This window comes from Misgurnus anguillicaudatus, chromosome 1 (assembly GCF_027580225.2).
Source record: "Misgurnus anguillicaudatus chromosome 1, ASM2758022v2, whole genome shotgun sequence".
Lineage (NCBI taxonomy): Eukaryota > Metazoa > Chordata > Actinopteri > Cypriniformes > Cobitidae > Misgurnus > Misgurnus anguillicaudatus.
Window position 1 is genome coordinate 8,786,349 of NC_073337.2, and position 21,992 is coordinate 8,808,340.

At 38.3% G+C, this 21,992-nt stretch overlaps 2 protein-coding genes across 2 annotated transcripts in view; one reads left to right on the forward strand and one right to left on the reverse strand.

Moving 5' to 3' along the window:
• Nucleotides 1-922: 922 nt before the first annotated feature.
• On the reverse strand, nucleotides 923-6,595 carry dus4l (dihydrouridine synthase 4-like (S. cerevisiae)). The gene is made up of 6 exons (XM_055190633.2): nucleotides 6,218-6,595; nucleotides 6,001-6,122; nucleotides 5,554-5,671; nucleotides 3,669-3,791; nucleotides 1,313-1,539; nucleotides 923-1,227 (listed from the first exon to the last, which is right to left on the reverse strand). The coding sequence occupies exons 1-6, from the start codon at nucleotides 6,295-6,297 to the stop codon at nucleotides 977-979; spliced, it is 921 nt and encodes a 306-aa protein (XP_055046608.1). The 5' UTR covers nucleotides 6,298-6,595; the 3' UTR covers nucleotides 923-976.
• Nucleotides 6,596-6,775: 180 nt separating this feature from the next.
• Nucleotides 6,776-21,992, forward strand: part of cog5 (component of oligomeric golgi complex 5) — a 91,973-nt gene continuing 76,756 nt past the window's right edge. Inside the window, exons 1-6 of the mRNA XM_055190625.2 lie at nucleotides 6,776-6,900; nucleotides 7,117-7,256; nucleotides 7,556-7,613; nucleotides 8,879-8,933; nucleotides 12,030-12,099; nucleotides 16,375-16,495. Of these exons, the coding sequence (XP_055046600.2) occupies nucleotides 6,855-6,900; nucleotides 7,117-7,256; nucleotides 7,556-7,613; nucleotides 8,879-8,933; nucleotides 12,030-12,099; nucleotides 16,375-16,495 (490 nt within the window). The 5' untranslated portion in view covers nucleotides 6,776-6,854. The remainder of the gene's footprint in view (nucleotides 6,901-7,116; nucleotides 7,257-7,555; nucleotides 7,614-8,878; nucleotides 8,934-12,029; nucleotides 12,100-16,374; nucleotides 16,496-21,992) is intronic.

A 21,992-nucleotide genomic window follows, 5' to 3' on the forward strand; every position in this document is an offset into this window, starting at 1 on the left:
CGATGTCCAATTAACACTATATTTTGTTTTGTATAAAACTGTATAATGTTATGCTCTGTTTTATATTCTTTTACTCAATAAAAAAAATCGCCACAGGAGGGCGCCACTCAATAAAATGTCGTCTCAGATTTTTTTAAGCTTTGATATACAGTATGTTACATGGAAATGTACAAAGCTATACCAAATTTGTAACTACAATTATTACAATAATGAGAAAAATAAAGAAAAATAGAAAAAGAAAATGTCTTCTATATATATATATGTCATGGTACTTAAATAAAAATATTGTAAACATGTTTTACCACCGACTCTTTTATTACTCATAGTGATCATTGGTAAAATATGCTATACCAGATTAATTTATAAGATTTGACTCAAGATGAAGCTATCGAAATTGGCATTTCATCAGTGTTATATCCAAATCTTTCCACAGGAGGGCGCCGCCAATTAAAGTTATACAGTAGCTTTACCGACTTGCAGCAGTGTAATACATATCACCACAAGAGGGGGCACTTTCTTTTATTCACAATAGTACACGTTTATGTTATTATTAAATAGAAAGCAGAAAACAAACATGCTAAAGGGATTGATACAGCCAATATAAGTACTACAGGGTTGCAGCAGTTTTAAAGCTCTTTGACATGTCTTATGTATCCTACGACACCACAAATAAACTCAGTGGTTGTTCACATTATGGTACATAACCCACACTCACAGAAGCGTGTCCCTCTCTGAGGTTTCTGGGTTATACACCAGTTCCTATTTTTCCTTCATACTTAGTTGAAGATCATAAAATGTGCCGTTAAATAAAGAGTTTTGCTTTTTTGTTTTAGTCACAACATCATTCCTATAATAAGGTTTGAAAGAGTTTATGATTATTCTACAATGTGAAAATAAATACCAGCACCCTTTAAGACAAGCATTAAAACATCTGTGACTTTATTTCAGGTTAAAATCTATACATTGTTTAAAAACATTATAAGGAGCCATAGGTATTGTGGAGGTAGTCAATGACAGCAGAAGTACTTGATAAATTATTGAACACTCTTCTCTCAGGCTGAGAGGCGATGCGCTCTAACATGTAAATCAGGTGATGATGGAAACAGATGAACGGGGTCCCGTGCTCCAACGCAATATTTATCCAGTCCCAAACACACTGAAGCGGAGTCTCATCAAACCCTGCAAACATGGCAGGATTGCCCAGCAATCCACGAGCAGCCATCACACCTGAAAGAATACAAACAGAAGCAGATCAGATGAGAAGATCACACAAGTGTTTAGATCAGACATTAACACGCACGCACGCACGCACCATCCACGCCTGTGAGGTCACGGATGGACTCCACGTCCTGCATGTTCTTGATGTCACCGTTGGCGATGACTGGAATGGACAGACTGCTCTTGATGGTCTTTATGGCATCATAGTGAACGGGTTGGTGTCTCTCGTCAGCTGTACGACCGTGGACCGTAATCCACGATACACCCGCTGCCTCCACCTTCTGACAGAGATCCACTGTCTTCCTGAGATCTTTATGAATTCTGAAGAATACCAACAAATCATTCCTGGGCACTAATATGACACAAAGACCTCTGGTACACATAAGACTTAGGGTTTGCATTATTAAAGGATTAGTCCATTTTCTTCAAAGAAAAATCCAGATAATTTACTCACCACCATGTCATCCAAAACGTTGATGTCCCTCCCCGCTCAGCCGAGAAGAAACCATGCTTCCCGAGGAAAACATTGCAGGATCCCTCCCACTCCAATGGACTTCAATAGAGCCCAACATTTAACACCTAACTCAACACTCCACGTTTTTTTTCAACGGAGTTTCAAAGGACTCTAAACGATCTCAAACGAGGCATAAGGGTCTTATCTAGCAAAACGATTGTCATTTTTGACAAGAAAAATAAAAAATATATACTTTTAAACCACAACTTTTTGTCTAGGTCCGGTCCAGCGCGACCTAACGTAAATGCGTGACGTAGAACGCACATTTGCGGACCATTTTAAACAATAAACTGACACAAAGACATTAATTAGTATCAGTTGACATACAACAACGTAGGAACGGTCCTCTTTCAAGACGCTTGTAAACACTGGGGCGGAGTTTCGCGTTCGTCCTCTGTGACCTCTTGACGTCATGACGTATTGCGTGGGGTCACGCTGACGCATCACGACCGGAGATAGACGAGAACTTGTGGTTTAAAAGTGCATATTTTTTATTTTTCTTGTCAAAAATGACAATCGTTTCGCTAGATAAGACCCTTATACCTCGTTTGTGATTGTTTATAGTCCTTTGAAACTCCGTTGAAAAAAACTGTTAAGTGTTAAGTATTAAATGTTGGGCTCTATTAAAGTCCATTAAAATGAGAAAAATCCTGCAATGTTTTCCTCAAAAAACATAATTTCTTCTCGACTGAACAAAGAAAGACATCAACATTTTGGATGACATGGTGATAAGCAAATCATCTGCATTGTTCTTTCAAGAAAATTTAGTAATCCTTTAATGATGAGCACTATATGAAGGGCTGTCAGAATTATACAATCTGGACGGTATTAATTAGACTGGAAATGGACAAAATTGAAGAAAAATGTCATAAAGTCACATGCTACAAATACGATATACAATAAGACACAATTCAATTATATTCTATTAAAAAACAACATTCACATCACCGTCTTTTGTCTCACCAATCTCTCTGCATCAACCTAAAACTCTGACTATACAAAACTATTAAGTATTTAAAGCTTTCAGTTATTACAAACTATTTCAATATGCACATTTAAAATATTAGGGTATTTCCAATACATCATGCTGCCCTAAATTGGACCAGACAGAAAACATAAAGCTCTGACATAAAGCTGATGGAGAAATGTCATTTGATCATAACAGTAAGTAACGGCAGATACTACACGTCTCCTTGTTTTTCTAAAGTTTTGCAAAAATCTTGTTTTTTTTATAGCGTCGTTGGCAGGGCAGGCAAAGCCTTTTTTGACGCTCTTGCCGGTGGCATTGTGAACGCACAGTGAAAGCCATAACCTTTTGATTGAGCACTTTCTAAAGAGTGTATTGTCTTTACATGGACAGCAAAATTGTATAATTTATAGCAAATTATTTCGCACACCCCCTGGCTATGGATTATACAACATCAGGGGTCCCTAGACTCCACTTTGAGACACCTGCTGTAAGGGACACTTCTGCTGCATGATTTTAAAAGTAGTCGGGTCACTGATCTTTTCACACTGCGTAACTATCTGGGGTAGCATTTAGTTGCTGCTGTTTTCAGACTGCATGATGGATCAGACTGCATGACTTTACCATAGGAAGAATCGCCGACAACTTTGTCCCGGTCTGCAAACTACATCTCACAACCAAACGCACGCGAGAAGTGACAAGGAAACAACGCAAGGTCACGCGTGCAAGACCGGTATCTTCACGTGAGATGGGGATTATTATTAAAAATGTAAGCCTGCAAGAACCTTGCCATACAAATTGCAAGTGCGCTCATTTGCAGCAGAAAGAAGAAAAAGAAACGAAGATTATGAAGGAGGAAATGGTTTTGGAGACTCCTCCCCGAACTGCCAGCTGCCCTGTATGTTGCTCTCTCATTGGCTGTAGGTCATTGCCTAAGTGTCAAAGTGTCTTCAAATTCTTATTTCTCACCTTATTTTAATCGACACTGCATAGTTGGGATTGTCTATTTGGTTTCGTACATGTCGCACCATATCTCTGACAAGCTCAGGTTTGTTGATCAGACACGCTCCGTAACCTTCAGATACAGCCCACCTATAACAAACACGTCAAAATATTTGAAAATCTACAGATATTTCTAAGAAACAATGCAAAACCCAAAAATTCATCTATGAAACTGACTGTGACAAAAACGCTCAATGTATTTAAAATGTAAGGACAAAAACGTCCCAATAGTGAATAATGTAACTAAACAACATTGTTGCCTGGGTTGCCTATGTGTGGGGCGGGTCTATCAAAAGAAGGTTCAGATAGAGACTGAGCGCAATGCGTCATAACCTGAAACTACGCCCACCCGTCTCCATTGACTTTGTATTGCGAAAGGCTGCCTCCTTGTCATTTCTGGATTATAACAAAAACAGAATAATGCCTAAAAGCTGCTGTGTGACAAGATGTACAGCTAACAAGCCAAAAAAAACAGAAATAAGTTTTAATAAACTGTCGACCCCAAAAAACGAGCGTTTAAAGACACAAAAGTAGAAACAGGCAGCTTTGCATAGTACTCATATTAGTAGAACTGCGCCCACTAGAGGGAAACGTAGTCAGCGATCCACTTTTTTTCTCCTTAAAGGCTGGGTTTTACGGCTCGACAGCTTATAAAAACGTATTTCTGGGTTTTTTGGCTTGTAAGCTGTACATCTTGTCACACAGCAGCTTTTAGGCATTATTCAGTTTTTGTTATAAGCCAGAAATAACAAGGAGGCAGCCTCTCACAATACAAAGTCTATGGAGACGGTTGGATTGCCCCCCCCCCCCCCCCAGGTGGGCATGGTTTTCAAATTAGCATAACACTAAAAAAATGATTCATTCAATTTACTCGATTTTTTTAAGCTAAGTGGTTGCAATCAATTTATTTAAGCTACAATTTAACAAAAGTTTTTTATTTCATTTTACTTTACTAGTGATGGTCGTTTTCGAAGCACTACTTCATGAGGCTTCGAAACATTTACGAATCTTTTGTTTCGAATCAGTGGTTCGGAGCTTGTTTTATCCTTCTGACTAATAACACTGCCATTTTGTCTATTTATTGTTTATAGACAGATTTAATGACAAAAATGTGCATAATTAAAAGTGTAGTTAGTTTTAATCATTTGTTTGCCCTAAATAAAACTAAAAACACATAATACACTTTTAACTATGTCTTAATTAAGTTAAATATTTTTTTAACATATTTTAATAAAAATCTTGCTATTATTTTGTAAAAAAAAGTGTAAAATGTTTGGCCATATCTGCTTTACACTATTTTGACCAGCAGGGGTCGCCAGCGTGTGTGTTTCGAACTGCTTCGAAAAACTGAATACATTTTTGAAGCAATTGGTTCAATTGATTCGAAGCTTCGAAAAGCTTTGTTTCTCCCATCACTATACTTTACTAATCTTTTTTGTTTAAATGTAGTTTAAATAAATTGATTGCAACCACTTACCTTAAAAAAATGAAGTAAATTGAATGAATAATTTTTTCAGTGAACTGCGCTCTGTCTCTATCCTATTGGCGTAGGGGCGTGTTTGTTTAGGTGATTTCAGATATCAACTTTGACTTTCAGAGATCATGCACCCCCCCCCCCCCCCCTTTAAATATCTCATTAGTTGATGCATCACTTTTTGTACTTTAGATAAACACTTTTTGGATATACATTTATATTTAAGCAATTAGGAGATATTCCTCCCCAAAGAGACATTTCAATTAACTTGAGATTTAGCTTTTTACTTGAGATTACTTGTCTATTTCTCATGAATGTATGACACAATGTGTTTTCATTTTGTTGGATAAAATAAGTTAAGTTTTTACATTACTTTACCTTTGTGGGCAGCCACAGTTGAGATCTACTCCGTCTGAGAAAGGCGACACCACACATGCCGCGTCTGCCAGTGTTTGTGCATTCTTGGCAGCAAACTGAACAATTAAGGGTCGATCATCTGAACACAAATTTGATCAATTCATAAGTAGGCATTATGCAGAAGCTTTTATCCAAAGCAACTTAGCACTTATTACAAGAACAGTGGATCAACCTGAGATCAGTAACTAATCGCAGTTGACAAAGAGAGTGGAGGAAGATGTGTTGATTGCATAAACCACTGTATGACAAAATATTAAGAGTTTTAATACCTGAGTGACAGGTGCACATCATAAAAAAAATTGTGTACACATCAGTGCACAAAGATGAATTATAATTTTTGAATCAATCTGCTTCATCTGCAGACATTTTAAAGCGCTGTTGGTTATGTAATGATCTCAATGGTCTTACTCTTGTTGGTGGTAAATTCACTGTCTCTGGCTTTCGCAGAGCGCATGAAGTCTTCTGCAATAATCATGGGGGTGAAACATAAATCACAGTCATATTTCCTCACCAAAGACCTAAAGGCCAACCTGAATAAAAATGACATGATGGTGTTAGATCTCAGGACAACACGAACAAAATCATCATTCAGTCTCTATGTAAAACACAGAAATGTAAGACTCACTTTGAGTAGCGGACCATAGGAGCACAAACTTTGACTGTCGTTCCTCGATTAAACAAGTCCATGACATTTTCACTATGCATGATTATGTAATATTATATTAACGTTACATTAAATCTGTCAACAATTCCGAGTCAGGCATTCATGACATGATGTTAGCAGGTTTTGGAAAAGCGCGAACGATCCAATGCCCAACATAAATCTCCCTATTGTAGCTTTAAATGAGAAATAAAGTTTATTACGAACAATAAACATAATTTTCTCTTATAAATTAAGTTAAAATACAGTAAAACACGCGTTTGGACAGCGCAGTCACAACATTCACACGCGTTCTATTTTCGCATTCCGGTTTGTCGGTGGGAGTGTTTAACCTTTGAACTCTAGTCCATAAGATACGCTATAAATATTATTTCTAATTAAATTTGTAATTGTTTTGTTAATATGTACGGACAGAGTCGCTTTAAATATATATTTTTTCAAAGTAAATACAAAATTCTGATAAAAAAGCATCCGCTCGCATATTTACTAGCTTGTTTACTAAGGTACGTCAGCACAGATGATCAATATTAATGAGCTAACCCTTTGCAATTGGCGGAGTACTCTGACGCAGGAATAGTACGTCACTGATGAAGTGGCAACGATGGAGGCGAGTCAGGAACTAGCAGCGAATTCAATCCTGCAAGATGGTAAAACATTTGTAATACCCATATTCTCTTTCAAATGTCTTTATATAAACATTAAGCGAGCGTTAAAGTGTAGTCAGGCATATAAAAGTCCCGTTTAAAACCGTTAACAAGCAATAATATTACAGCAACACTGGTCATACTGTTTATAATGTACGTGGATCAATGAATGTGATCGGCGGTTATATGTTCACTCACTGTTGATCGATGATCTTTCAGAGTGCTATGGTGATTTCCTGAAAGAGGATTTCGATGTGAAAACATACACAGCTCAGGCCATTCATCATGCAATCATCGCAGAGCAGTTGGCAAAGCTGGCAGAGGGCATCAGTCAGCTGGACAAAGAGCTGCACTGTCAGGTGAGTCCCAGCTGTCAAAGCAAACATCCGTGTTTCAATATAGGTGTGTGTTAGGATGCTAGGATGATGTACAACATCCTTTCAAGTGTGTGATACAGTTTGAAAACTCACACACACACAAACACACACACACACACACACACACACACACACACACACACACACACACACATATATATATATGACTGTCAACACTCTTACTCTACCTTGGTAACAGAGTTTGACAGTAACAGAATTGACACGTGTGGAGTCTCAAGTTAGCAAAACTTACTAATCAAATGTGCTGTCTGTAAATGCAGGTAGTGGCCAGACATGAAGATCTTCTGGCTCAGGCAACAGGGATTGAGTCTCTTGAAGGTAATTTTTTCACTCGCTACATTTGACAGAATCTGTTAAAAAGCATATAGATTTTTCAGCAAAGTCCTCACAGTGCATGAAAGTTGTATATAAAATGACAACTTTATATCCAACTTTATAGTGGATCACATTCAAACTCGGGTCCTTTGTGAGTGAGTACTTGGCCCTGAATACAACTCGAATGTGGCAGCCACATGCATCACAGCACCTTCTAATGTGTGGTTCAGTTTATTCATTTTAACCCTTTGAGTTTTGACTTTCATCATTTGCACTGTTCTTTGATGCATCTCATAGATATGTCGCCTTGAGTACGGCAGTTCATTGGACAGAATGAGTCAAATAGAGCCGCCATCTTGAAACAGGGGAGCCCCGCATCAGCGTCATTGTAGGCATGTTGTAACGGAAATAATTCACCATAAATTGTCATGAATGCGATTTTGAAGTTTTTCTTTTGGTTCGTTTTAACAGTCAGACGTGTATTTAGCATTGAGTCCAGAAAAAATTTAAAGTTTTGCTATTATGAAAATCTACTTTTTCTAACTATAATGCATAGTGCTAGTAGCCCTAACATCCATATGCAGCACAAAAGTTCGGCATCGTCCATGAATTCGAAGTACAGGTGGGGATAGCAGCTTTACCAAGCTACTTCTTATGACAAGACCCCTGTTCCAAGATGGCGGCGGTTTTGACGCATGCTTAGAACCCCAAGGCGACATCTAGTGTAAATATCTATGGATGCATCTTTAGTGATTTTGCAACTGTTCACTAAGTCTTGGCCATCTTAGAAGTGAATGTTTTACCAAAAAGCTTGCATGCACTTAGAGGGTTTTGCAGAAAAAGACAGTCAAATTTGTTTGATTTGAAATTACTGAAGTGGCATTTAAAAAAATGGTATTTCGATTACTGACTAATAACCTTTTCTTTGATATACAAGTGAAATTACTAAACCTAAGACCATGATAAAATGCTAATTTATAATAAAACATGTGAGACACTCTTAGACGGTTTTGCATTTGAACTCTTCAATTGCATCTGTTCTTCACACAGGTTGTCTTGGTTCATACTTAACCTATTTCTGTATATCATATTATAGATACTTGAGGCTTGTAAACCGCAGTAGCTTTAAACACTGATGATTTTAAATTTGTATGCAATTTTACAGCTCCCCAGAAGGGGGATGCCTTGCCACATCTATTATTATACCAAGGTGCAAGTCTTTCTCTTGTGATACATGTGTTGAAGATATGTTTTCTGTTTACACACAGGTGTCTTACAAATGATGCAGACTAGAATTGCAGCTTTGCAGAGTGCTGTAGACAGGTAAATAGGTCAATTAATATAATTCAGGTTTTTATGAGGTAGCGGACTGAATGGTTAAAAGTCGGTGATGAGACAGATGTTGTCAGATCTTGCAACTAGATTACTTCCCTGCGACCATCATTTCATTGATCTAAAACTGATTTACAATGTAATCCGCATAGTATATTTGGGTGATTCTCACGAAATTATGAGGTAACATGAAACAAGTAAATGCAAAGTAAGAGTATCAAAATAAGAAGCATACAGTTACAAACATCTCTTCATGTACTATATTGCACATGATTTCAAATGACATCATACAAACCAATTTTGTTGTTTTTCCACATTTAAGGGAAACATTTTCATTACCGCAACGTGTCCATGACTGGATTTGTGTTCTTTGACATGAAAATATATTTATAATTTAAAAAATATAAAAAATAAAACGCTTCAGTGCATGTTATACTATAAACATTTACAGTAAAGAAACATGTGGTATTTGGTGATCATTGGTAAATGTAGAGACAATAATAAGGAATATAAATTTTTCTCATCCCCCGCAACAATTTTCAATCATTGTTTAAGCCCTCAATCAACTAACATTTTCAAAAAAATAATTGTTGGATAGGATTGACTGTGATACTCAAGATGTTTACCAGATAAGCAGTTCTTATTTTTTCACTCCAGATAAAAGTTGAATTTTTTTTGTCATAGTACCTAAACATCTTTTTAGTTCTCATTACGTTGAAGGACAGCCAGTAGATCAGTGGTACGATGACCTTCACAGCAACAGGAACTGGGTCTGTTTGTGTCATTGTTCTCGGTGCCGAGGACGAGACAGGGAGGCAAAAACAGAGTTCTATTAGCGTAGGGGCCGTTCGCATGTAATGCAAGTGTCATACATTATGGTTGTTTAAGTCAGCTCGGTTCCAGACAGGCTAACTATTGCGGCAATAGTGTATTACCCATATGAGGTATGTGAGTGCTTTGTTCTAGACAAAATAACTACTGCGGGAAAAGTACATTTACTGGACATATTTTATGTGAATGCTTTGTTAAAGAAGAATGTCTTAAGGTTAGATTTAAATTGATCGACTGTGTCTGATACTCGAACATTATTTGGTAAATCATTCCAAAGCTTAGGGGCTAAGTAGGAAAAGGATCTACCACCTTTAGACACTTTTGATATTCTAGGAATAATTAAGAGACCCGAATTTTGTGAGTGCAGTTTATGTGGTGGATTGTATTCTGATAGTAGTTCTTTAATATACGAGGGCGCTAGGCCATTTAAGGCTTTGTAGGTAGTTAGTAATATTTTAAATTGTATGCGACATTTAACTGGTAGCCAATGTAAAGATGCCAGAATTGGACTGATGTGGTCATACTTTTTAGATCGAGTTAGCACTCTTGCGGCGGCGTTTTGAACCAGCTGTAGCTTGTTTACCTGATTTGCATGGCATCCCCCGAGTAACGAGTTACAATAGTCTATTCTAGAGGTCATAAAAGCATGGATAAGCTTTTCTGCATCTGATGCAGACAGCATATGGCGTATTTTTGAGATATTTCTAAGATGGAAGAATGCTGTGCGGCAGACGTTGGAGATATGACTATCGAAAGATAGATTGCTGTCGAACATTACGCCTAAATTCTTAACCGTGGAAGATGGCACCACCGTGCAGCCATCTATGGACAACTTGTAATCTGACATACTATGTTTGTAGCGATTTGGTTCAATAATAAGTATCTCAGTCTTATTGGAGTTTAGCATAAGAAAGTTATGTGCCATCCAGTCCCTAATATCACTAATGCAGTCTGTTAGCTTAGCAAACTGGTGAGTTTCGCTAGGATGTGACGAGATGTAAAGCTGGGTATCATCCGCATAGCAGTGAAAACTTATGTTATGTTTCCTGATAATGTCTCCTAGAGGTAACATATATAACGAGAATAGGATAGGACCTAGAACTGATCCCTGAGGTACGCCGTATTTAACCGGGGAGTGATATGACTCTTCCTCATTTACATAAACAAAGTCATAGCGATTGGTAAGATACGATCTAAACCAGGCTAACGCCTGACCACTGATGCCAACATAGTTTTCTAGTCTACTGAGTAAGATTCTGTGATCTATTGTGTCAAAGGCTGCACTAAGGTCTAGTAATATAAGGATTGAGATTTCACCACGATCGGATGTTAATAGGAGGTCATTTGTAACTCTAAGCAGCGCTGTCTCTGTGCTATGGTGGGGCCTGAATCCTGATTGGAACTTTTCATATGTATTATTATTCGCTATGAATGTGCGTAGCTGGCTTGCCACTACTTTTTCTAATATTTTAGAGAGAAAAGGTAGGTTTGAGATTGGTCTAAAGTTATTAAGATCTCCCTGGTCAAGGTTTGGTTTTTTAATGAGCGGTCTAATAACTGCTAGTTTGAAAGCTGTTGGAACGTGTCCTAATTCTAGAGATGAGTTAAAGATATTTAGTACCGTGTCTGACACTACATGAAATACCTCTTTTAGTAATTTAGTGGGAATGGGGTCTAGTATACAGGACGATGATTTGGATGACATTACTAATTTAGAGAGATCTTCTATTGTAGTAGGTTTAAATGACTCAAGATGTTCGTATGGTAATCTAGAGGTAAATGTACTATTGGGTATAGTGGTGGCCGCTTGCATAGTTTCTATGTTTTCCCTAATAAACATAATTTTGTTAGTAAAGAAGTTCATGAAGTCATCACTATTGTGTTGGAGTTTACTATTTGTTTCTGTTTGTTCTTTGTTTCTAGTCAGCTTCGCAACTGTGCTAAATAGGAAACGAGGGTTGTTATGATTTTCTTTAATAAGCATACTGAGATGGGTAGATCTGGCGGTTTTAATAGCCTGTCTGTAGTGTTGAACACTCTCTTTCCATGCTGAACGCCATACCTCTAACTTCAAGGGCTTTTTAAAAAAATCTGATGCTGGACACCTTCTAAGTCTGGATTTCGTGAGAATCACTCATTTAGGCAATGTGTGCAATGTACTGTAAGCTGCTTTGAACAGGTCTGCAAATAACGATTAAGCTTGACAAATTTATAACATCTCTAATACATCTTTCCGCAACTGTCTTCCTTTTTCAGGATAAGGACCAAAATCGTTGACCCTTACAATAAGATTGTGGCACGGACAGCTCAGCTCGCCCGCTTACAGGTATCTTCTTGAATGCTGTTATGTAAATGCTTTCAGCCCTGTTTATATCTGCCGTATCCCTGGATATTCCTGCAGATAAAAAGAGATTGGCTTTTTCTTTACTTTTTGGTTGTTCTGTTTTACAAACCCAGGCACTTGATTTCCATGTTAATTGCCTCGGCATATGACATAAATAGAGCTCTGCCATTACACGTCTTTGTAGATTTACTAATGCACCCAAGATGAGAAAGATAAAAATGCACACACAAAATCATTCTGGCAGTTTAGTTTGTTAAATCAAACCGAAATAAATTAGTTTCCAGAACGCTGTGAGAGTGAAATTACTTAGTATACAGAAAGCAATCTGTTGCGTGTTTTACGTTAGCTCCCAGTCTGCCTGTATCTCTGTAAACTGCACCTGTGGGGTAACAATACCTGCATTGTGCTTCTCTGTTATTATGTGAGTGCTGCATTAGGGCCACTGAAGCAAGTAAAATGCGGCTTTTACAATGTTCACATCCTGACTCGGGTTCACGTGATGTCATCGTGAGTAAAACTTTAATCCTGCAGAAAAAATCAATAAAAGTCAATCTGGCCCGGAGAGGATGAGTCTGTCTGTCTTACTCCGTCAGTCAGGTGAATTGTAGTGGCTGGCACGACACGTCCTGTAGATTAACAGGTTATCTGCTCCCTATTATTTCCGGCTTTGGGGAACTGTTATTACATATGAACGAAACACAGCCACGGAAAGGTCAGTGGGTTTGAAATCACCTTTGAAGTAACACCTTTCAATTAACACCATTGTTGTCTTGGATGGCTTCATTTTTTAATAGAAACACATTTGCCTATTCACATTTGTTTATCAAGCGCACCATCACATAGAATGCTCTGTCAGTGGTTTGCATGCAGTGGTCGAGAATACATTTGCAGGGGTAGGCGGAGGCTATTTGTCACATGTTTTTTAACACAAGAGAAACGTGAGTAATTGGACGTCGGGTTGAAAATCTTGAAGTTGCTGAGAATACAGCCCTTAGGCTCCCTTACTGATTATATTGTTTATATTTGTGTTTGACTATATTTGATGTTCTTTCAGAAGCCCTTAAATCATCTTATGTTCTCCGGGTCTTTCTCATATACGTCCTTGCCCTTAGCAACACATTTTAATATCTTTTTATTCCCTGGAGAATAATAGCAGCACTGACGACAAGATCACATCCGATTCCTTTTCTGAGTTCATTTGGAAATGTTTCTGTCACGCTATCTGACATTGTGTCACCTCAGGAAAGAGCCGTCACAGTCACAGATGCACCTATTCACTGAAACCCAAAAAAGACTGACCTCTCTCGAGTCCTTCATGCGGCTGTTGTCTGGCCACAGGCTTTCATTGTCACAATATAGGCCTACTATACGTGTGTGTGTGTTAGCTGAGCGGTTTAGGACAAATATACTGGCTTTAGTAGGTTTTTCATTTCTGTTGGTTTGTGAACTAAATGCACTTTAATTCGTTTTTATTAGAGGCCGACCGATATTATCGGCTGATATTGGGCATTTTCCAAACTATCGGTATCTGCATTCATAACGGCCGATAAATGAATATTAAAAAAATGGACGATGCAGCCTTCAACCATGTTGTTATTTATCAGAACTTTAATATATTTTGATGTTCCTCTGTTCTGTTGTGACAAAAGAAACAAGTTTCTTTTAAAAATGCATTATCATATTATTTTAGTTAAAACTCATAAATAACTACAAATAACTAATGTTAGGGAAATCTGTTAATGTTTTGTTGCGCATTTCTGGAAAACAAAAAGTAAAAAATATCGGCCGATGTATCGTAATATCGGATTTTAAAACCAACAAACATTTGTATCGGTATCGGCCTTCAAAATGCTTTATTGGTCGGGCTCTAGTTTTTATGTGTGCATATGCGAAATGTCTTGATAGTTAAATGAAAACACCACAGTTTGTCAATATTTTACTATGTTCTTACCTCAACATCAACTAATTAATACATGCCTATCTTTTTCCAATGCGTACACTTAATCCCCGCACAGCGCGTCGTGAATGTGCCAGCATCCAGCCCAGCCCCATTCACTCCCCAGGATCCAAACAGGGATGAATCCACAAGCCACCAAACACCTCCATGTTTTCCCTATTTAAAGACCGTTACATGAGTGGTTATGGTGACACAAAATGAAATGTGGCGATTTTTAAGCAAATAAAAAATGAGAACTATATTGTATGGCGGGAGAGCACTTAGTTTGCAATACTTTGACCTCGGCGCTAAGTAACATTGAGGTAAGAAGACCGTAAAATATTGAAAAACTGTGACATTTTCCTTTAAAGGGACAGTAAATAGGATTTTCCCCATCTAGTGGTGAAATTGTATTTTGCATTCTAACGAATAGTGCTCTCTAGCGCCTCGCTTTTCCAAGTGCGTGTTGCAACTACAATAGTCATTATGTACTCCCTGATCTCCTTGTCCGTTTCAGCTGGTTCACGTGTTCTGAACGAAAACGCGTTGTGGAACGCGTCGCGGTAGGCTAGTGCTTTTTGTCCCTTTCTGCTATTATAGTTTTTCAAAATGGTGGAACGACATGGAACCCTTCTTACCCGTTCAGTGTAAATAATAGGGATGGGCACGAGTACTTGATTGCTCGAGTACTCGAACGTGGCATCGATGATTGAAAACGATGATCATGTGGGTTTATTTATTTATTTATTTATTGTGGATATGGCGGCATTTGGAGGTCTGGTTAGCATTACAAGCGCATGTGGTAGTAAAGACTGGGTCTGGAGATGCGTGTTTGATGTTGTGTCGAGCTAACGTTACCATGCATGATTCAAAAACAAACAGATAATTACGCGCACCCGCGCCGCAGCAACGCGCCGATCTGCGGAATGAAGATCCCGTGAACCCGGCCACACATCACTGAGACACTATGGTTTAAAAGGATGCCGTAATTTTCGGAAATACAGCCAGTCAGGTGCAAAATGTACAGCGCCGTCAAAAGTTCAATGGGTTATCATCTCAAACATCAAATGTCAAGAGATACCAGAGAGCCTACGAGCATTAACATTACATCTTGACTGAAAACAGGTAAGGGGACGACATGACACAGCTAATCGCTAAAATGATAGCAAAAGACTTAAAGCTGGTCAATGTTATGAAGCTTTTGCTTTGACCAAACATGTTTAAAGCACGCTGTTTATGATGCACATCCACAAAGGGAGTTAAACTCCCTTTTTTTACATAACCTAGTTGAAAACTTGGTTGAAGTCTTGCAGATAGATGCACGTTGTACATTTATGTTGTATAAAGGCTTAATATTATGTAGAGTGCGTCATATAGAAAGCGCTTCCGTTTGTGCTTATTAGCCCTTTTAGTTTCACATCATCACGCAGCTTTTCCTGGTAGAGGTTTCTGTTAAAAATATTTAATTCATTAATAATCTAGCATGTGTTCATTCTTCTGTCATAGTTTGTCATAGTTTCTTCAAAATTAAGTTTTATTTGAGTTTTTTTAGAAAAAATATTTAAATTATCACCATGACGTTTTTGCCCCGCCCCTTTGATTGCCCCGCCCCCAGTTAATCGAGTACTCGTTCTTCAGACCTATGGATTAATCGTAATAAAAAAATGACATAAATGCACATCTCTAGTAAATAAAGAGAAGAAATGCTAAGCTTACAAATAAAATTCAGATCATTGGCAGGGGTCATTTGACATCAATGAGGACATATTTATGAATAAGATCATTGATTTTGACTAATAAAGGAACTACACATTCTCCCTTTAAGCACAATTTGACTGTACCCGTAAACTTCCATAGCATTTGTTTTTACTAATATGGAAGTTCATGGCTACCATCAACTGTGTACTTACCATTATATATCAAAATATCTTATTTTGTGTTAAACAGAATAAAGAAACTCATGATGACAGAATTTTCCTTTCTGGGTGAACTATCCCATTAAGGCATGATATTCTGATATTACTGTGTATTATATACTATTATACAGTGGTTTTCAAGAAATTGTGTGCATATTTTGGGTTTTGGTGTTTGAGCTAGGGTCATTGGTCAGTTTAGATTGGCCATTAGATAAAATATTTTATGCAGACCTGGCAACCTTAATACTATGGTTGAATTTGTATCTGTACTGCCTTTTTTATGCTTCTTGTACTACAGTAAAAATACTTGGCTATACAGCAGTACTGGGAATTTGGGATGTTAATGTCATAGTATGTTAGGAAGCAATTTTTTATTTTTGACAAGCATCTTATTCTCTCTGTTAGGTGGCATGTGACCTGCTGAGAAGGATTATTCGAATCCTGTACCTGAGCAAACGATTACAGGGGCAACTGCAGGGGGGCAGTAGAGAGATCACCAAAGCTGCCCAGAGTCTCAATGAGTTGGGTGAGTGACCGATCACGAGCAGCCTCCACTTCAGCCGACTCTACCGTACTTTAAATCATTCAATCCCAGTGAAGGACTCCTCACGAGTGCTTGCACTTCACTTGCTTTCCCTCACAGCCAATCAAAACTCGAGCTGGTGTTACATTTTGTTCACGTACCACACTGTGGCAATGCTGCATTTTTTTTTCAGGCACTATAAATGTTTATCTTCTATGTGAAGTGTGCATACGTGCGCTGTTAGTACAATCTTTGCACCATTTCCAGGTCAGCCTCATTCATTCATGTGGCCTAAATGTTTTGCTGAGTTCCTTAACCAGGTGTGAGGACGGTGGGAAACTGAAATAATCTGCCCTGCTTTGAAGATATTTTAGGTCGTATCTGACCTGAATAACAATTAATAAGTTGCCTCAGTACCAGAAGCAACCATTTTAATCTCGGATCAAATCGGCATCTTCAATAAGTGTTGCTTCACCTCCAGAATGACTTCCAGTCTCCCTTTTATTATTGAATATCATTTTTAACTCTAAGATTTGTCACGGGGCAAAATGTCTGATATTGACTTTAATGGAGTTGTACAAAACATTGGCATGTAATCTTAGAACAATACTATAATACTGTCTGGATTTCATGAGGTTGTGGACATTAACTGAAATGCAAAACTTTTTCAGTTCTGGCATTAATGGCTGTAAGATTAGATTCATATTGACCCATACTCTGTTGACCTCAGTGATTTAAATTTGTTCAGATGTCATGTGGACAGATAAACAACACAATGCAAATTCAAGGCACTCTTTTCCACTTCATGTTTGCCGATGATTTACGGTGCCCTGTAGGACAGATTCCAGCGAATATCAGCGAGGTGCCTTTCCTAGTTTTCATATTTGCATAAAAGTGAAGCTGAATTGATGCAGACAGACGGTAATTTTGTGAATTTGGGAAGGCGAGATGATTTCTGCATTCACCACATGCATCTTTATATTCATTTATCACTTCCAAATGGATTCCATTTCGGCTTGGACGCTGTCTTCGGTGTTCCCACGGATCCTTGAAATCCTTGAAAGTTTGTGAATCTGGGGGGGAAAAATTCAAGGCCCTGGGAAGTTTTTGAAAATATACATACATAGATACAGGCCATTAAAAGTGCTTATTTTATGCACAAAGTTTTCTGGGGGAAAAAATCCATATTATTCCGTGTGTAGTGTAGGATAATATCATAAAAATTCTAGACTTTTTAAGCACACGTGCTAAACTGTTCGCTTTAAATGTTTATATCTTCTGTATGCGAATGTTGATTCATACAAAAATGCTTTTTTGCATAGTTGTGTTTGATACATGAAAACGTCTTTCTGGTTATGTATGTAACTGTTGTTTCCTGAAAAGGGAACGAGACGCTGCGTCTCCCTTGCCATACTTCCTGCGTCCCTGTAACACAATCTTTGGCAATATTTCAGATAGCGATATACTTTCTGGCTCATGCGTCACCCTGTCTTTGCTGTTAAGCCTCACCATTGGTTAAAAATTGATATACACATTCAGACACACTTACCCCTGGAGGCGTCCCCAAAGTGTCACCACAGTGACGCAGCGCAAGTTCCCTCAAAGCGAACTGTAACAATGTATCTTAAAAGGTAACACGATGTTGCTCTTACTTGAAATGTGTCCCCACATTTAGTCCTTGAATTTGAGGGTATTGGACCTGGAAAGTCCTTGAAAGGTCCTTGAAGGTAACTACGGTGTGGGAACCCTGTGTCTTAAAAGCCAGCAGCCTATGTAGGCAGTAGACAGCAAGGCAGCCAGGTTTTGCAGCGTGATATGCTTTGATTCAAGAAAATGTTTCCCTTACCTATTGAATTATTTATCATGTCAAAGTGCGAGAGATTTGCTAATGGATTGCAGACATCTCTGCATTAGCATCAACAAGCAAGACAATCCTTTTTCAGGGGTGTCTCGACTTGTATGCCTTAACGCCACGTGTTGATGCATAACATGAACTGTTGGAGTTTGATGTGATATTATTACCTGCGTTCGCACCTCTCTATGGCTTTCTGCCATACAGCATGGAAGCTGTCTAACAGATTTGTGAACACCTACTGCCTTTTTCGAACACTGCTGTCATTGGAAAGCATACACGATTTTTGTCTGTCTGTAGATTTTGACTGAATATTTTACACTACATGCATAAGACAAATCAGGATGTAGCCCTGAAACCGGAGAAGCAATTAAACGGTCCGCTGCTCTCTCTCTCTCTGTCTCGATTTAGTATACACTGTTACAGGAAACTGACATCAGTTTGGATGAAGTGCAGTTGGACAATGATTTGAAGGAACCCGACTGTCTCTAGAACCGCTGATAGCATCAGGTTATTGGATTGTAAACAAGGCAATCAGTAAATGATAATGGACGCTTGAAGATTTAATTGGCACTTTCCTGTTTACAATGCAGCATTGCTGTATGGGGCGTTAGCTGTATCACCATTGTTTCAGTATAGAGTCATTTTACCACCAAAGTTATAACAATGCTGTGTTTGCATACTTGGGTAAAGCTGGTTTTGGGTGAAATATTACAATTTACTGTTTTAATAAAATGTGAATCAGTAGTCGTTGACATCCAGCTCGATATTGGAGAAAAAACACACAAAGATTTAAACAGGCTTTAATATCCAAAGAGTAAATTCGGAAACAGGAGTAACAATTAAACACAGCATAATGACATAGACCAGACAACAATGGTGAAAACAGATTGATCTTACTGTATATGGAGTGGAATATGAGGTAGATTGTGTACAGGTGTGGGTTATGACATAATAGAGACAGGTGAGAATCATGGGAAATGAGTTATTTGATGATGGAGGGAGTAAACAGGGTAACAAACTGGGGAAAAGACTGGGACACAGTAAAAGATAAGTGCTACTGTGATATACAATTTTGGTAACACTTTATTTAAAGGTTTTATTTGTTAACATACACTCACCTAAAGGATTATTAGGAACACCATACTAATACTGTGTTTGACCCCCTTTTGCCTTCAGAACTGCCTTAATTTTATGTGGCATTGATTCAACAAGGTGCTGAAAGCATTCTTTAAAAATGTTGGCCCATATTGATAGGATAGCATCTTGCAGTTGATGGAGATTTGTGGGATGCACATCCAGAGCACGAAGCTCCCGTTCCACCACATCCCAAAGATGCTCTATTGGGTTGAGATATGGTGACTGTGGGGACCATTTTAGTACAGTGAACTCATTGTCATGTTCAAGAAACCAATTTGAAATTATTCGAGCTTTGTGTGCATTATCCTGCTGGAAGTAGCCATCAGAGGATGAGTACATGGTAGTCATAAAGGGATGGACATGGTCAGAAACAATGCTCAGGTAGGCTGTGGCATTTAAACGATGCCCAATTGGCACTAAGGGGCCCAAAGTGTGCCAAGAAAACATCCCCCACACCATTACATCACTATCACCAGCCTGCACAGTGGTAACAAGGCATGATGGATCCATGTTCTCATTCTGTTTACGCCAAATTCTGACTCTACCATCTGAAACTTTTTTTCAGTCTTCAACTGTCCAATTTTGGTGAGCTTGTGCAAATTGTAGCCTCTTTTTCCTATTTATAGTGGAGATGAGTGGTACCCAGTGGGGTCTTCTGTTGTAGCCCATCCGCCTCAAGGTTGTGCATGTTGTGGCTTTACAAATGCTTTCCCATTATAATTCGTTAATAATTGTTAACATTCACACAATAAACTAACATGAAAAATTAAAGATTAATGAATGCTCTATTGCTCATTGTTAATTCATTTTACCAAATGCATTTAATAATGTTAAAGAACACCAATGGTCCGTTTCACGATTTTACATTTCCTTAGGCGTGTAAGTGTGTATTAGTACATGTTAACGATATGCAAAAAGTACCCCAAAGTAAACGATGACGCAAGTTATCATCTCCAACATAAATCTCTTTTCTTGGACTACAACAAACACACGGATTGTAGGTAACAGTTTACTTCCTGGGATTTTTGATCTAGTAAAGAGAGGCATTATCATAATTCATCCCGCTTTTTTAAGTAAACTCCTGTTAGCATTGCATTGTGAGCGAATCTTTCAAACAAGGGAATGAGCATCACATTTCCTGCTGACGTCAGAAGTAGTCAGGCCAATCACAACCTGCAGATTAGATGGCCCATCAGGGACAGATTTGTACAAAATCTGTGTGTTTCAGGACGACAGGGAAATATGAAGCTACAAAAATGTCAGTATGTGGAAAATGTTTTTTTTAACCATAAACCATGCGAATTGTAATATCCCAAATACACAAAACAACGTTGTTTTAGCAATAAAATAGGTGCTCTTTAACAAATGTTTGTTATTTTCTTGATTTACTTCTCTTTATACACACAACATCTGTCCAGAGGAATTTTAAATTGCAATGTTCCTAATACGATACTTCCTCTGTGACTCCACTGCTCATGTCAGCAAAAAATGTGAGGTACCAATGGATGGACAGGTGGATTGATGGACAGTTAGGGGAGACCTGGAAATGGCTTATGAGAGGATTGACTCGGGCATTGGAGAGAGGTGAAGGTGTTTTGTTAGACAGAGGGCATCCATGTAACTGCTGTCAGCCGTAATGTGATGATTGGAGTAACATGAACGAGCGGAGGATGCCGTAATTGAGGGCGAGGAATTCAATGTCAGATAAATGTCAAGAGCTGAGGATTTAAGTGCACCAGGATAAGGAAGAGAAGGTGGAGAAAAGGAAATGATAGGGTTGGACTTTGTAGTGTCCTGTTTTGAAACAATATGGGATTCAAAGGCAGAATAGTAATCAGCCAGGTATTATTGTTGTATATCCCCATTTATCGTCGCATCCCTAATTGAATTAATGTTCTCTGATACCTTTATAGAAGGTATGTGGCTTTGTTAAGTGCAAAAATTATTCAGAGGCAGTTTTACATGTCCATTACAACCCTAGGATTTGCTTTTAGAATGAAATGGTTTATTATTACCTTAATTGAAAGGGTCATGAATATTAATGTTGGGGTTTGCTCTGATTGGCTGTTTCACAGAGCAGCTCCTTTAGTAGCTCTATGTGTGTGTAAACAGACCTTATGTTCAAGCCTGTATCAGACGAAGATACTGAATATGAGGAATAATCAATTGTTTGGAGATTGTTAATGGACGTTTCTGAGTGGATTTTTTTTTTTGACCTGCAAAACGTAACTGTAACTTCAATAGAGGGTATGCACATGACGTCACCGTCGAAGAGAGGACTGCGGTTACACCCACTGAGTGGCAAAAGACAGCGCGACAGCATTTGAGTACAGCGTGACATCGACGAAAACACGGTGAAAATGCGTTGAAATGAGAAAAAGCTGTTGTGCGATTAATCTGTATTTGCAGATTAACAAAAATTCGGAGCTATCGTTTTACAGACTGCCAAAAAAACACAGAAAGGAGAAGTAAATTGATCCTTCATTCCACAGACCACAGGTGGGTTGA

Excerpts from the sequence above, each read along its gene's own strand:
- dus4l (XM_055190633.2), bottom strand. The coding sequence starts at position 6,297 with ATGCATAGTGAAAATGTCATGGACTTGTTTAATCGAGGAACGACAGTC. Across the intron at positions 5,672-6,000 it reads TGAATTTACCACCAACAAGA|ATGATCGACCCTTAATTGTT; the intron begins GTAAGACCATTG and ends ATTTGTGTTCAG. Across the intron at positions 1,228-1,312 it reads TGACCTCACAGGCGTGGATG|GTGTGATGGCTGCTCGTGGA; the intron begins GTGCGTGCGTGC and ends GTATTCTTTCAG.